At 42.7% G+C, this 16930-nt stretch overlaps 2 protein-coding genes across 3 annotated transcripts; one reads left to right on the top strand and one right to left on the bottom strand.

Moving 5' to 3' along the window:
* Window positions 1–222: 222 nt before the first annotated feature.
* Window positions 223–2787, top strand: hmgn1b (high mobility group nucleosome binding domain 1b). Its single transcript, XM_056594461.1, has 6 exons — window positions 223–426; window positions 1567–1593; window positions 1720–1749; window positions 1840–1890; window positions 2015–2113; window positions 2287–2787. The coding sequence occupies exons 1-6, from the start codon at window positions 406–408 to the stop codon at window positions 2329–2331; spliced, it is 273 nt and encodes a 90-aa protein (XP_056450436.1). The 5' UTR covers window positions 223–405; the 3' UTR covers window positions 2332–2787.
* On the bottom strand, window positions 2744–10369 carry slc37a4b (solute carrier family 37 member 4b). Of its 2 annotated transcripts, none has more exons than XM_056594459.1 (10): window positions 10263–10369; window positions 9283–9546; window positions 8864–9096; window positions 6339–6585; window positions 5924–6076; window positions 5508–5593; window positions 4962–5075; window positions 4783–4848; window positions 4522–4660; window positions 2744–4271 (listed from the first exon to the last, which is right to left on the bottom strand). In XM_056594459.1, the coding sequence occupies exons 2-10, from the start codon at window positions 9428–9430 to the stop codon at window positions 4105–4107; spliced, it is 1353 nt and encodes a 450-aa protein (XP_056450434.1). In that variant the 5' UTR covers window positions 9431–9546; window positions 10263–10369; the 3' UTR covers window positions 2744–4104. The 2 variants fall into 2 exon arrangements, with proteins under 2 accessions (XP_056450434.1, XP_056450435.1); XM_056594460.1 differs by having other exon boundaries at window positions 9977–10278.
* Window positions 10370–16930: the final 6561 nt, after the last annotated feature.

Below are 16930 nucleotides of genomic sequence, written 5' to 3'. Positions count from 1 at the left end.
CAAAGTCTGTTTTCTAATTTCTAACAGCCACCCATTTTGACTTGGCGGCATATGATGGAGGAAAGACAAATAACCTACATATTTTTGATTGGCATTGAAATTTGCCCACACAGGTAATGGCTAAGATTTGAAATCGTGTTGTTGACGACCGTTTAAGCCAATCAATTGCCACCAGGGGCGGGGAGTGTCCTGTCCATCAGGTCGGCTCTGTAATGATTTGAATAGGGAGGGAGGGGGAGAATCCAATCCGGTTTGAGCTAGTTTTTGTTCCAATGGAACATTATCGTCTCGCTTCGCTGTAATAGACCTTAGTTAGAATCCTAAACAGTATTTCCTACTCTATCTTCGGCTGTATCTAAATACATTTCGCCGCTTTTTCCCGCTCCAAACCACAACAAATCAACCATGCCGAAAAGGAGGATGAAAGTGAGTAAAATTATATTTTCTTTCATGCATGCACTGAATAACATTTATGAACAGTTTCTCAAATTGCGTTTAACTGTTTGCCTGGTGTTGTGCATGAATCCATTCGTGTGCATTGTTTTCTACTGCGAGAATGGCAACGTCTTGGCGCTTGCAGCAAGTAGTTTTGAACGTATCCACTGGTTTGGTTTTTAAAGTGGCAGGATCGAGTTTTATATTTCCGTGCAGTGATTAAATCTGTTGAAATGTTTCTTAAGGTTCAGCTGTATTTATTTGGGTTCAACATCATGATTGCAACGAGCATATTTCAATGGGGAAAAAACATTTCCCCCCCAATGCCAGAGTTTTTTTCTTTGTCGTTTGGTCGTAAATGTGCAGAGAAAGTTAAGACGTATCGACCGTTGCATTTTTATCTGTTGTTTCCGCCATTCTGAAGTTTACTGGTGAAAATTTGATCGAAAGCGTGATTAAGATCGTACTGAGATACGGTAACGTCGGGCTATGAATCATGGCATTTCGGAAGATTGCCATGGCTTATTCGAACTGGCCATGTCTCTTTATGTCTTCCCGCTTAGAAAGAGACGCCCTCGGACGATATTCCTACTTCCGTAATGCCACACTTAGAAATAAACAATGAGACGCAATTATTTCGCAATCGTGATTAAATGCACGTTTCTCATAGCATTGGTGGAATGTGTTTATTATAGCATTCGCCGTCTTCCTTATTGTCTTCTCGATTTATTCTTGGCTCATGCCTGCCAGTTGCAGGTTATGCAATGGCGATCGTTCAACATCACAGCGCCACTCTTGTTGCTGGGGGTTGTCGTGTTTTCTGCTATCCATTCGGGGGCATCTCGGAGTTTACAATTTCAAATGGATGGCGGGAACATGTATTATTCTAGCTGACTCGGTGGGGGTGGGGGCGGACTGTGGATGTTTGGAGATCCTCGTAATGCCAGCGAATGGGCCGCAAGGAGGCGTGGTAGACGCTTGCCACGCCTCATTCAATGTTACAATGCTCTTCTAAATAACCACGGACACATTATTTCATTAATGGATAATTTGATTAAATGACTTCGATGCATATTGGAGTTAACCCAAATGCGTTTACGCCCATTGCTAATACTCTTATTCTCTTTACAGAATGATGAAGCTGAAGCCGGTGATTCGGTAAGTTTCATTTCGTTGTGTTGGTTGGTTGTTTTATTTTTGTCAAATTTCACATATTTTTGTGTATCCCCTCCAGGGGGAGCTATACTCACCATTTTTATTTCAAATCTATTTGTTTCTCTGTAGGCCAGGAGGACGTCGTCAAGACTAAAGGACGTGAGTACAAATCTCTGTACCCAATTATTTATATATGCTGCTCTATATTCGTCTTGAAGTGAAAGGTAACCTTGTATTTATTTATTTTAGAGAGCTGCCCCAGCACCCGTTGTAACAGCAGAGCCCAAGCAAAAGATAAAGGTAAGATCTTCACCGGACATCTCAATTCATTGTATTTCATATCAACAACCAAACCGCATTTGCTATGAGTTTCCCTGAACCAACCGGTTCCATATCGTCACCATGTTGTTTTAACTACCTGCAGAAGGCCCCCGCCAAGCCCAAAAAGGCCAAGGAGGTGGAGAAGCCCAAGCCAGAGGAGGAAGCAGAGGCCCCCGCGGAAAATGGCGAGGCCAAGGATGAGGTGAGGCCCAGAGGTCACATAGCTGTGGCGCTAACGCTAGGTGTTCACCAAACGACCACAATGGAACTCTAAAATTAGAGACGTTTTCACTATAAATGTGATAGTGACAATGCGACCATTCTGCCATGTTGGGCGTTGACGCTGATATTCATCCCTTTCCTTTTTCGGTCCAGGCTCCATCTACAGACGAGGACAAAAAGAAGGAAGATGCAGAGTAGCGGTTCGCCGTCACCGGACTTGTTTGACCCAGCGCTCCCTGTTCCTCCTTTTATTTCTTTTCTTGTACAATTCAGGGGAATATTTTTACCAACTATTTTCTAAATACTGTTTTTTTTAGTAGTGTGATTTGTAGAAACGGGTGGGAAGGGGGGGGAGGGGAGAGACACAAGCTTTTCAGTTGTTGTTTTTTTTAGATGACGAGAATACAAGTTTCAAGATCAACATCCACAAATTGGACGCCGTGGGATGACTTGTACAAATAATTTGACACCATTGGTTTTCTTTGGGTGGGATGGGATGGGGGGTTAGTTGTGTGGGGCAAGTTACCGTCTGAAAAACGTATATAATTTCCAGGGTGAGCTTAATTGTTAACTCGGGAGCGCTTACCTGAGTGGATAACATTCCATTAGATGCTTTTTTTAATGGTCAGTATACTGTAAGTATCGAGGGCAGTAGGGCTGATACTCACAGCAGGGCAACACGCTTCGTGTCAATATTGTTTTATGAGGAGAAAATACAGTGTTTTAGGGCGTTTCTAAGCTTTTTATCCCTATTCCTTATCTCTTGTACACGTGCAGTTTTCTTAACCCATCCGTACAATGGACCCCCCTCCACCCCAATAAAACCCTTACTTTTACCGAGGACTTCTCAGAGTAGTTAAGCTAATGAGGTACATGCTCATGGCCAATAATGGCTTCGTTAATGCCGAGAAACAAAAGTACACTCTTGAGCGGTTTAATGCATACCAGCACTAGCGATATTAATGTGGGTTTTTAGGTATCTGTATCATGGATATGCGAACGTTTTCTTTAATTTCTTGTTTATAGATGTATCTTCTGTGTGATTGTTATAAATAAACAAAAAAAATGTCGTCAGTCTATGCTTTTTTGCAATCCATTGCGGAAAATTAAATGCAAACTAGAGTAAATGGACTATATAAAGGTGTGCAATTGTATGTTTTTATTTTACATTGCATTTTATACCTGTCCCATTTTTATGTGTTGTGAGTGAAATGAATGCATTACAATGGAAAATTGGTTATGATAGACCATGGTAGCGAAATCATTTTGAAATTGCTTAAGAGCACAATGTTTCCGCATGGCTGACGTGAATATATAGCGCTTCTTGACATTCCAAATCATCCATCTACTAAATTGTTACAAAGGAAGGGTCAAAACATAGATTCTGTTGACTTTTGTTTTTAATACAATACGGTGCTGTACAAAAATAACTTATTTTCAGATTTCTTTTTTAAAGAATGAATGACATGTGTATGTATGGAGTGTCTTATACTCAAACATCCATCAACCCATGTATGTAGATGTTATAAAAAAAAGTTAAGTCTCCAGTAAACATTCTGTAACTTCAAGAAAATGTATCACTGAAAGCGTACTAAGCAATGAATGGCATACATTCAGTGAATTAAGTCCACCAAATAAGCTTCTGTTTGGTGTTTACATCTTTTTTTTTTAATAAAGTGATCAAACAACCAGCAACTGGTACAACAGTGGAACCTGCAGTTGCTATATTGGTTATAAATTGTAAGTTGTTTCACGTGGCTATTGCAACTGTTATTTAACATCTAGAACTGAATAGTTTGTCAACATAATGAATACAAGGTCTGTTGATACAAAGATAAGATCTGAAATGGTTTCTTGGGATGAGTCGTCCAAAGATACAGTGGTTGGTTCTTCCGGATTAGTTTTGCAGTCAGCAGTCCAAGCTTCTGCTTTCAGAGTGGGGAGTCGAAAACATTGCACCCAGGAAAAATATCAGTCCATTTTCTCTGCAATCCGTCCCATTTTGGTACGCATGTTGCGCATAAGGAAGAAACAGACAGTGGCTGCGGCCATCGCCACCTCAGCTACCCAGAAGGCCATGTCCCAGCTGTGATTTTTGGCAATGGTACTGAACGGGAGTCCGGCCACAAAAGCACCAACTGTGGAACAAAGCAAATGTAGAATATATTAGTAGAATTAACTATAACTGGGAAGTCTTCATCATAAACTGAGTGTTCGGCCCCTGGCTGAAAACCACCCCAATGTCCCCAAACTACCGTTGAGCATCCTTGAGCAACAAGCCCAGGCCCTACCTGCTCGTCGTGAATTGCCGTCATCAGCATGCCATGTACCGTAATTCACCTTTAGTTAAAGGCTCCCCGGGATGATTGGTGAAATAGGACGGCTTACCGTTAGCCATTAGAGCTACCACAGCATGGGACGTTCCACAGAAGTTTGACGGAGCACTCTCACTGGCTATTACGCCGAAGAGAGCTATTGGTCCATAAGAAGAGAATCCGAACAAAGCACCCAGGAACAGGATCCATATCTGTTAGGGATTCAATCAATTACAACAAAGGGGTCAATTGTCGCTCATAATTTCCAAGATAAGTATACTGGTGGTTAACTGTACTGTACTGTACTTTTAACCAGGGGAGCTCACAAGCATACCTCCTTCTCCGACAGGCCAATCAAAACTGAGATAGGGTGAAGGGCTTGGAGCCAAAGAGGGGCCTCCTGAAAAACAACACCAAACACTTGCGGTCATTCATTGACCCCCCACGAATAATGGTGATGGGGATTTTAACGTAAATCTGATGGTATGAATTGGAGTGCTGAAATTACTGTACCTCAGGGACCTCGGCTGTGACGGTGACCCTAAAGAGGTACATGGACACGAACATGCCAGACATCATGCAGAGGAGCAGGCCATGGCGGGGGTTTCCGTGGGTGCCCAGACCTTGCTGTCAGGCAGGGCGAGATGGAATTAAAATTTGAGGAAAGTTGAGATTGTGCAGGAGAAGACATTTCTCAATTATCGCAGTTCCTATTTGCACCGAAGACACAGTTAATACAGAGTGTGAGTGAAGATAAGAGACAGGTACTAAGCAGTCCCCCCAGATGGGGAAGTACTGCCATGACTTGACAAGGTTCATGATGTCAATCAAATTAAGTGCAAACATTTATAGTGATGCATGATATCCAACCGAATGCCACGCTTTGAATTACCCGAAAATGTGTAAGCCATTTAAAAGTTTGAAGGCCAATTTGTAGGGACGAGGCGGAGCTCCAATTGATTCGTTGGTAGAACCCTTTAGGATCTAGTGCTGTGTGCGATACAGAGACTAACAGCCGTCTGTGTGGACGGTCGGCCAAGCCCTGTACGGTACACTCACCCGGGCCACGGCTCGGTCAGAGAGGAGCCCCGAAGCCAGGCTGCCAACGAAGCCCCCAACCTCAAGGGCACTCATGTAGGAACTGCCTGTTGGCAAACCAGTCAACAGTCTCAGAGACGTAGAGAACCAACACCCGGCCAGCCTACACAAACACCAGTAAGAAGCTTTTCCTATTTTAATGTTTTAACCGGCACATATTCTTACTTTAACGATAAAGATAATGATATTTCAAATTGTACCGATGTTTAGCTATTTTATAGAGTCTATGTTACATTTCTTTGAGTAGCTCGAAAAGAAAATTGTCAATATAGAATATAGAAAAATAAACGAAACAACGATAAGAACGAAAGAACAAACACACTGATTAAAATATAAATAACGGCGTGACCAATAAGATATGAGCTAAAATAACTGACCCATGAGCACTGATTGGCCCTTCTCCTGTATGAGGAACAGCTGTCCCCAGTCTGTGGCAGCCGTCTTCACCCCAAACACCACCATGTAGCCCAGGGACAGCACCCACAGGAATGGGGACGTCAGGAACTCCCGCAGTGTGCTTTCGTTGTTTCCTTTTCAAAATGGAGAACAGAAAGAATTATGGTGACGACCGGCAACGCATGTCATACCCCACTTATACGTTGTTTTATTAAACAGTGAAATGCAATAATCTGAAGAAATAGATTGTGTAAGCTATAGTAAGCTAACGATAGGTCAACTGTTACCCAATTCATACGTTTTTCCAAATTACCAATGACACAGCAACTGTCTCCATGTTATGAAGTTAGATATTGCATAGTAAAATGAGCGCAATGGCCTTCCTCGTATCCCTACCTCCCTTCGCTCCCTTTTTCTTCGCTGCTTCGACGGCGGGCAGGCCCACATCTGTGGGCTCATTCTTGACGAACACGATGCACACGAGCGAGAAGGCGGCGCAGACGACGCCGGAGGCAGACAGTATGGTCCTCCAGTCGTAGTACTGCAGCAGCACGGTGGCCATGAGCGGGCCCAGGCTGCCGGCCAGGTTCATGCTGCAGGACAGCACCGCCCAATACGTACCGAACTGGGACGGCTCAAACCACTGGGACGCAAACCACACATGGAGAGGGGTTGGTTGTTATGGCAATTTTTTGTTGGGGCAATTTTTTTTGTGGCAACCCTTTGTTAGAAAAAAAAATGGTTTACAACCAAGTTTTGTTAGGTGGCAGTAAGGCTACAGTAATCAGATATCATTATTTTTCATTTGGCATGTGCGTTTATCCAAAGCGACTTAGAATGAATTCAGATACAGGGTAGGGGTTGGGACATCCTAGCAACCCTTTTTAAAGCAATCTTATGATCTTTTTATATATACACATTGAATTGTAATTCACTCAATAAAATGTTTATAATAGTTGGACCCTTAAGAATAACAAAGTCGGTAGATTAATATTGACTCCAAACTCAAGTGTTCAGGTCACCATTAGGAGAATTGCAACACATTAGGTCATTAGGAGACGTTTATGAGGCACCTAGTGTGCTTGTGGTCAGGTTTATGGTGGTGACTTTATGCTGAGTTGGTTGCATGCCTGAGAATAGTGTCGATATAATTCTGGCCTTTGACAACCCTCTGGCACCAGTAACGTGAGACTACTCTGAGCTTGGCATTCAGGCTGCTGACCACACGCTGGTTGAATCACCTGCTATGGGTGGCTGACCCTGGCCTGATTATCATCCTGAATATCTATTGCGTTTCATTGCATAATGCAGTCTGAAGTTTCTTCCGTCTAAGTTTTTTTTTTTTTTTCATCGGAGACTGGGCCCGGGGTCGCTTCAACCCAACTGAACACCAAGAAGATAACGATTGCGCAAGTAACATTTTTCTCCGTTTTTGATTTCAGAACCAATATTTCAGTTTGTTTTTTAAAACATCCTCAACAGCAAAATCCGAACCCTTCGCTTCTAGACGAGCCGTGTTGTCATTATGGTGACACGGATTCCATCAGCAAATGTTCTTCAAGTCCTGCCTACAAGATGCTGGTTATCCGAGCTGATGTGACCTGAAGATAGCTCAAGCAAATGACACCATACTCTGAATTGCAGACATTTTATTCAAAGGGGGTAGGGATTCAGGTGCTGGAACCAGGCAAGCTTGACCTCAAATGATGGGGGCCACGGTGGCTAGATAGACTCAACGATTGCTACCATCTGCCACAGAGAGGGAAACTTTTGATTTAAGTTGTTCTGGCTGAAGATGCTATAACCAGAAGTGTCCTCCTGTAATCTGATCCTCATTGCTTGTAGGCTACACTCTGGCCCACAGGTCACATGCCAAGGCCTATTTTTGTTCCCCCAAACTTAAACTTTAACGCTTTGACAGCCTCTCTAGGGGCCCCCTGCAAGGTGTAGTGCTAGAGAAGGACGATTAGAAATATGTGTCACTAGAGTAAAAAGACTAAATGTAGCTTTTTGAAAATTAACACCATGACATATGCTAGCTTGATATTTATTTTTACACCACATAGAGCCACACATTTGTTTAAGTATATTATGTAAAGTATCAAGACAATAGACTTCAAAACAATTCCAAAAGCAAATAAAAAAGTTACACTAGAAAATGTCTACCTATACACCTATACACAGCCACTATTATATCAGTGTTTGTTAATCCATTGCGACCATAAAATGACATTGTACTGGGAAAAATCAATGCATTTTGTTTTGCCATCCATGCCCATCATCTGCTCTGGACCTCCTCCAGGCCAAAAAGTTGTCTCAGGACAGTCCTACCACCTGTCTGAGAACAGGGGGTAGGATTCTCCCCTCCCATTTTTGAACCGTATCCAAAACCAACTGATGGAATGTGTACCCTTCCTCCGACACCTAAGACAATGCCAACACATAGTAGTGGAGTATCATAAACAACATACGCATGTGTGTAGCACATTTCCTCTGACTGATGACGGCTGCAGACGGTTAGAGATCTCTCAGTCTTTTCCCTTTACTCCTTGTCCTTTTGGGCTGAACCAGGCCAGGCACGTTCTCACACTGGAAGTGTCTACACAGAGACAGTGTTGCTCTACGAACTCGGGGGAAGATAGCGTAGTGGTTAAGGTGTTTGACTCCCAGCCCAAAGTTACTGGGTTCGATCCCCCATATCTGCATGCCTGCATGCAATCATCCTAGTGCATGATGCGCATAATGCTAACCCCACTCTGCACATGCATCTGAATTCAAAGTGTGACTTTGGATAAAAACGTCTGCTAAAGGACTTAATAAATAATAAGTGCTAATGGCGCTAGAGGGGCACTTTTCTTTAGCCAGCTGATTTTGCTCATCTTGCGTGTTGTTGAATATAACCAGAGTTTTCTGAGGCCTACCTTGCGGAGGACCTTCCCACAGGGGGGCCAGCCACAGCCCTGTCCCAGGCCATTGATGAACCACAGCAGGGAGAACATGGCCACTGTGGAGGACCAGGAGAACACCACATTGATGCCCCCCACCACAAAGAGGCCAATGGAGAAGAGCCAGCGGGCACTGATCCGGTCCGACAGGACGCCACTGATGAACTTACTGATGGCGTAGGCCATTGTCTGGCTGCTAGTGATCAGGCCTGCACGTGCACAGACACACAAAGAAAACATGAACCATGTAACACCATAGCCAATTGGATGCATGATCTCAGATATCAACCTAAAATCATATTGAGAAACAACAAGGAAATAAGCACTGACGAACCTTAACATACCACAATTTTTTTTTTGTTATTTTAAGAAGAAGAAAAACAACAACGTCATACCCAGGTCATCCTTGTCAAGTTCGATTTCCTCCATCACAGAAGGCATGACAAAGGAAAAGGTCTTCCTGTTGAAGAAGTATAGCGAGTATCCAATAAACATGCAGATAAAGATAGTGACTCTGTAGTAGCCATATCCAGTGGCCCCCATGATTCCAGTTGTATTGCTTGTTTAGGTTTAGAGAAAAGCTGGTACTGCCACTGTGTACCAGAACAATTATTAAAATCCCCTCCTCAGTTCAGTGTGGGACTCGAGTCCGTCGGCATCTGCAAGGGGAGGCAGGGAGAGAAAGGGAGAGGGAGAGAAAGGGAGAGGGAGAGAAAGGGAGAGGGAGAGAGTGAGTGAGAGAGAGAAATGAGTGCAACACACTGTTCTTGACTCTGTCAAGTGTAGAAGTCCTTGACTTTATCAACAGTGTGACAAACTGCGTTTAGTAGAACAGGTCGAGTAGATTGGTCGACAGTGAAGGGTTTAATTATCACCCGAGTGAAACATCCAAAGTTAGAAAGATTGAATTAAATTTGATCTGGACTTTACTTGCTTTAACTAAATGTGTGTTACCCAAGCCTCTTTGATTGGCTTTTAATTTATCTGGCTGTCTGATCAACTGAATAATGTGGCAGTTAAACATCTTAAATTAACCACTAAAAAAGTACAGACTACGTTTCTAGAGAAAACAACACAGATTTGGCCTACCCGATAACGAAGCATAATTACGAAGTTTCTTAGATGCACATCTATGTAAACATCTCCATTCACTGCATACAGTAACTCATCATGTGTTCCACGTATGACGAAGTGATTTGTGGGCGCTGCGCCAGTTTGCGACTTTTCAAGGATACACTTTAGTACACCAATAACACCTACAGATCGGAGGCATATCCGACCCCTAAACTAGGCCTACATCGATACATACATTTGCAACATGTCTATAACTACCACTGATATGAATCGTTACAAGTCCTGTAGCCTAAGCTCGTACCTTTCATTCAAATCTCTACTGCTGCAGTTCTGTGGCGCTATTTCCCATTCGTCTGTGGCGACGCGGCTTTGCGTGTGATCGTCACGCCGTAGGCCTACACCATTGTGACCTCAGCACGTTGTTAAACGCTTCAACCTAAGGGCTCACATATTTTATTGTTTCTCTCTGATACTTTAAGTACATTTGAAAACACATGGGTAGGCTAATAAACGTGCTCAGTGAGCAATTTGTCAACCTTTCTGGATTGCGTCAGTATAAACCCAATTGTTTTATTGTTCCCCGTTTATTTGGTGGTAGCTTTACAGGGTTATGTAGGCATACAAATCTTGGTATCGGTTTGTATTATCCATCTCAATTCAGGGTTTATTTCGAAGGAACTCGGTTGGCTTTAAACGTTAACGGGTGTTGCACTTACATGTGCGTCCTATCGGATTTTTGGCAGCAGTAGGTCGAGATCAATTATTTTATAAATAGCCTTACACATCAAGGATTTTTTTAATGTTTCAATAACCAAGTGGTTTATAAAGTTGACCGTTTGTGTGGTTATTCTGATTTGTTTTGATGTGTAAACGTATTACGTCCTAATATCGCCAAGAGATGGCACTAAAGGAACGCAATCTTTATCTCTACCTCAAGCTTAAGCAAGACTACAGCGCCATCCGATGGAAAGTCATCTATTGCGCACGCACATATTTCTGATTCCCTCAAACTATTGGGATTTCGTCCAAATCGTAAAAAATCTCACCATCCATTTCGGAAGCATAGGAATTGTATTGCTAATAATGGAGTTTTTGTCAATGTTTAGCATTTAATCGTGAAGTTATTTGTACATTATACATTGTCGACGTGTTTGAAACTGCCATAGCGTTTCTCATGCGAGACTTGGCAAAACAACACTTTCATTTGCCTAGGTCACGGTCAATTAACGTTTGATTGGGATTTTACATTCTACACTCTGTCGATGCATGCAATAAAACAATTATATGATGCATTCTTATGTATAAGCCCTTTAGACAAAATGCATACTGTACTGTCCAGCATGTTTTCCAAACCAGTGACACTATTTAATTAAAGATTTGATTAAAATAATTGAATTCATGTGTCCCCAGTGTCTGCAATCTACCAGTAGCCATCCCTGGACAATGTGTACTGCATATCTACTCTATTCACTTTGGATAAAAGCATCTGGCATCTGAATAGAGAGCCTAATTTAGATTCAGGACTCTCTCTCAGAAACACCACAATACGACTGTGAGGGGATATTTATGTCGGGAAGGGTCTAGTGTGACACCAAAGCCTGACAGGGAGTGGTCTACTGCGCCACATAGGCAGGGAAGGGTCTCGTGGCCCACCAAGGTCTCACAGGGAAGGGTCTAGTGGGCTACCAAGTTCTCACAGGGAAGGCTCTAGAGGGCCATTAAGGCCTCAAAGGGAACAGTCTAGAGGGCCACTAAGGCAGAGAAGGGTAGGGGGTGAATGAAGAGTAGACCTGAAGTTGATGATGGTAGGCCGATCTGGCCTTGAAGATATCGGGCTAGAAGACCGACAAGCCCCCATTATGTTACAGTCGGCCTAGGGGAACCGGTCAGCAACAAGGATGATGTCCCTTCCCTTATCTGCCTCCCACGAATGCAGACATACTAATGGATGCTGAACCCAGAGGACAAAGCAGTCATTTATACGACTGAAATGAAACAAACTGGAACTGAACGATTGTTGCTGAGTAGGGAGAGTGAAGCTACCAACTAGCCAGCCAATCACAAGGAGGGACATTAATACCAACCCTGATAACTTACAACGACGACCAAGGGTTAAAACCACTTGGGTAAAACAGGGATATGCTTTTCCCCCAAAGGTGAATAGGTTTTTAAAAATTGCTTATGGCCAGTAGGCAATTTTAACAATGCATTATTTATCAAATGAACAGGCAGTGCACTCATTTATTGTGTCCAGAGAGCAGTGTTTTATCAATATTGCAGAGACTTTAACTCATGTACCTTTATTTGCATTATGCACCATTGGCTAAAAACTCCCTGTTCCATAAAATATAGCAAATTAAATTTTGATGGATGATTTTTTCTTCATTGCTATTGTACTGATAATGATGAAAGCTTATTTGTTTGTGATATAAGAAACATAGTCAAAATGATGATGCTTTATTTTTCTATTATATCTGCAGACAAATCTCCAAAAAATTCAAGCTAAATGGAATTTAATACAGTAACCTCTTATTCTAACAATATAAAATATAGCTGGGCTGCCTAAAGTAACTAGCAGATGAATGGGCAGTTAAAATGGGGGATGTGCTTAATCAAAATGTGTGTGTGTGTGTGTGTGTGTGTGTGTGTGTGTGTGTGTGTGTGTGTGTGTGTGTGTGTGTGTGTGTGTGTGTGTGTGTGTGTGTGTGTGTGTGTGTGTGTGTGTGTGTGTGTGTGTGCGTGTGCATGCGTGTGCGTGTGCGTGTGTGTGTGTGTGTGTGTGTGTGTGTGTGTGTATGCCATTATTATATCTATATGTCATAGTTGTATCTCATTCTTACCTCAATCTTCTCTGTTCAACCCCTCCATCCCCTGCATAACTCTGCACCCTCAAATAATACAACAGACAAAAGGGTGCGGCAACCATGACTCCGCCCACCAAGAAAACTTCCCACTCTGACAGTTTATTCATTCTCTTTACTCTCACACCCCAGTGGGGATGGTGGCAGAGTGAGGCAGAATAAAATGAACGCTGTATCCAGTAAATGCATCAGAAATGCATCAGAATATGTATATATATATATATTATATATATATATATATAATATATATATATAGATATACGGTAGATATATTGTTAACCCTGCCTCCGGTCCGGAGACATAGCAGATGATTAAAGTTCCTTCTGATTCAGCCCTGTTCTAAGTATCTATGTAACTTATCTCTACGTTTCTTTTGAATGGAGTAGACTGCCCTCTGGGGTGGAATATATATTTCCTGTTGGAACCAACTTCACCTGTGGGCATGCAGCACTATGATCACAATTCCAGAAAAAAAATATATTTCCCATCCCCTTTTCTCCCCAAACAGGGAATAGAGTGAGGGCACAGTGTGTCAATAATCTGTGGGATGGTTGTAATCTCAGCTGTTTGGCTTCCTTACCCAAGGTGTGCTAACGTATCACACTCTGATAGGGCCAGAGAATGCCGATGGGGATTGAAGAAGCACAAATACTCAAATACAACACAGCAAATACAGTAAATATGCTAATGGCCTACACGAACTCGGAAAGCCCTCTGAGAATTCCCAGGTCTAAAAATAACGTTCTTGTTGATATATTATGATCATGTCTTTAATTGAATGGCGGCATGGGGAAGCAAGGGCCAGCCTCTGGTCTCTTCAGCTATTCCACTCAGGTGCATGGACAGCTGCCAAATTGTGGAATCACGGAATCACCTCCAGCATACAGGGATGAACGATCACATCAGCAAGTCGACCACTCCCATTAACCATATGTAGCCAAGCATTCACTCAAAGGTTGTAAGGATTCAAGAAGGCCAACACTGTACCATGGATTATTAAAATAACATTCAGGGTTGCCATGATGACCTCCAAAATGTTCTAACTATAGGAACACTATCTCCTTAACATATCATGACGCATGGCTGTTTCTTTGAACATTTGGATGGTTGCGATTCGGTTGCGCGGCTAATGTCAATGTGGATACAAACAAAGGCAGGTTCACATCATTATTTCACCATAAACCCCTAATAAAAACAAAAATGATGGTTGCTTTATAACCTACTGCGGAAGCAACGGGCGTCATATCTCTGTAGATCTTCTGGAAACTACAGGGACACAATAATATGGGAGGGGCCCTAGGCCAAGTTTCGTTGCTTGTAGCAACAGAAGGGAGGGAGGACTAGACGGGTCTGTTAACCTGACTCATCTAATACACAGAGGTTCCCTGTGTAAGCTGTCGGATCAATATTATCATTATTCATTAATTACCCAGCCATCATGATTTATAAGAGTCTCTCTCTCTCTCTCTCTCTCTCTCTCTCTCTCTCTCTCTCTCTCTCTCTCTCTCTCTCTCTCTCTCTCTCTCTCTCTCTCTCTCTCTCTCTCTCTCTCTCTCTCTCTCTCTCTCTCTCTCTCTCTCTCTCTCTCTCTCTCTCTTTCTCTCTCTCTCTCTCTCTGTGTCTACCATGGGTGTAGTATTAGAACATAGAAGAAAGACTCCATTGGTCGTGACTCGTGTCTCTTTATTAAAGCCACAGTGTCGTTGTGGTGTGTTATTGTGATGTGTGGGGGTATGGACGATTAGTTGAGGAAACATGTTCGACCAACGTCGAACATGTGGTGTTGGACCTCTATGCATCCTCATGTCAGATGGTCCCTGATATTTGTACATCAAACACACCCACACCCATAACAAATGCTGATGCCTGATCTCTAGGAACTCTGCGAACATAGATGTTTTGGCAGATTATTTCATTGAAAGTGTAATAGCCAAGGCCTGAAGATTGAAGATCCTCTTGAATTTGTGAATGACCTTTTTGCCTCCAACAGCTGATTACTACACAGAAGAACAGGGAGTACTCCAGTTGAAACAGAAGTTTAAATTATGGACCATAGAGGACTGGGGGTGGGGGGGTGTTCCCAGAAAGGCTGAACCCCTTGTTCTTTTCCCACATGCTGTTTGACACAAGCGCCCCATATTGTCCCTGTTTTGCTCAACAGTAGAGGATCTGGTGGTAACAATTATGTGTAGGGCGGAGGTTTTTATGGCACAAATTACGGCCCTTGATACCCATAGCAGAACATGTGTAATGAGCAAATCTCCAATCCTCTCACTCTGGTATCCTAAAGGAATGAGATTTTTCGTTAAAAACCTCACATCGTCATCAACCCTCACCCACCAACGCACCCCACCCAACACCAACATGGCTGATCATGAATAATAAACCATTGGCCATTTGGTCGGTGAATAATTTAGGCCTCGACATACAAATTACATCGGCCGAAAAAAATAGATAAGGGCGCAATTACGAACGAAAGCAATTTTTTTAAAGGCGGAAAGCAATACCTGAAGGTGTAGTTCTAAGCCATAATCACATGCATGGATACTGATAAGAGGCCCGGTGCAATTATTTTCGCAATTAAATAACTGTTTTGTCTTGCAAAGCATTGATTTATTTTACTCCAGTAGGTGCTTGAATCCTGCACGTTCACATGTATTCCGTAGGAATCCAATCATTGTTTGTGGGAGGTTTAATGTGAAATTATGAGTACTTTCAGCTCATAGGCTAAATGCTTTAATCAGGAGAGACAAGTATTTAAAATTAACAATAAATACTAGGCTAGCGATTAGACAAGAGATTAGATCAAATTATTCTTTATGGGGGACGATGGATCCATGAAGTATGTCGGGTATGAGTTCCCCCTGATGCCTACGCGCTGCAGGTGGCGGCGGACTATGGATGGAGTGCTTCGGCCCTAGGGGATGTTATGTCTTTTGCCGTAGACAGGCGGAGCCTAGTTCCGGAGGTGAAGGGGATGGCGGAGGGTTGCAACGAGTCACTGACAACAACAGACAAGCGACGAACACGATTGAGAGACGTTTATATACGTTTATATATACTTAGATACAATTTTAATCTTGTGAATACATGAGTTCCTGATTGGTTTAGAGTTGAAGGGGAGCGGCCTGCAATGACAGACGGGATATTAGAACCGAACATGGATCGATGATAAACAAAGGGGAACGTAATTCCGTTGAGAAAATGATAACATTTTCTCATCTACTGGGCAGCCGTTTGCATTTGTTGAGCTGTCAAACCTTAAATTGTCTTTCTTCTGCAGCATTTTGTGTTGAGCCCAGCTGAACCTGTTTGGGTGGAGTGCATGTCAGAATATCTTTGTCAGATATGTGCAGGTTTTTGTGTAGGCCTACTCTTTTTACTTTTCATGTGTTTGTGTGAATGTGCTTGAAATCATGTTATCATGCTAATTTAAGTAAGTATTGTATTATGTATTTCCACATTCAGCAGAATACTGATGGAGAAGTCTACTCTATTTATTTGCTTGGGTAAAAAACTATTGAGTATATGTTTTGGTGATAGTTGATAGATTTACCCAGGCCAAGCTATTCTATGTTCTTTCACCACTTCATTGCCACTTCCTGTTGTCTTGTTCTTTCCCGTCTGCCGTTCATGTTCACCTTAATGTCTACCCTGTTAGTTCTCTCAGGTTTCCCATGGTAACAGCCCATGGGTTCTAGGTGTGCGATGCTAGGTGTGTGAGGATTGCTATTTTTGGTGGAAGAACTTCATTTGTATGCTGAATCACTTTTTGTGCTCCTTTGTGTATAGGGCCCCTCAACTTATTTGTGCAGGCGTACAAGCTCACACAACCTCTGCTTAAATGCGTCCATCTCTAATAAACCAAAACAACAGCAGCAGAAGAATATAGTAGTAGTAGAAACAGCATGCGATACGGCAGCTGAAATCCTCCAGTCACATTCATATTTTGAGCGCGCAGTTCGCCACGGAGCTTCAACCTTTCAGACACTGCTCGGAGTCTAACTGACGAATCCACACCGACCACACGCTTGTATAGGCAATTCCAGGACGGAATGGTGTGTGTGTGTGTGTGTGTGTGTGTGTGTGTGTGTGTGTGTGTGTGTGT

Source organism: Gadus chalcogrammus, chromosome 7 (assembly GCF_026213295.1).
Source record: "Gadus chalcogrammus isolate NIFS_2021 chromosome 7, NIFS_Gcha_1.0, whole genome shotgun sequence".
NCBI classification, from domain to species: domain Eukaryota; kingdom Metazoa; phylum Chordata; class Actinopteri; order Gadiformes; family Gadidae; genus Gadus; species Gadus chalcogrammus.
This window is presented reverse-complemented; position numbering and strand designations above follow the sequence as displayed.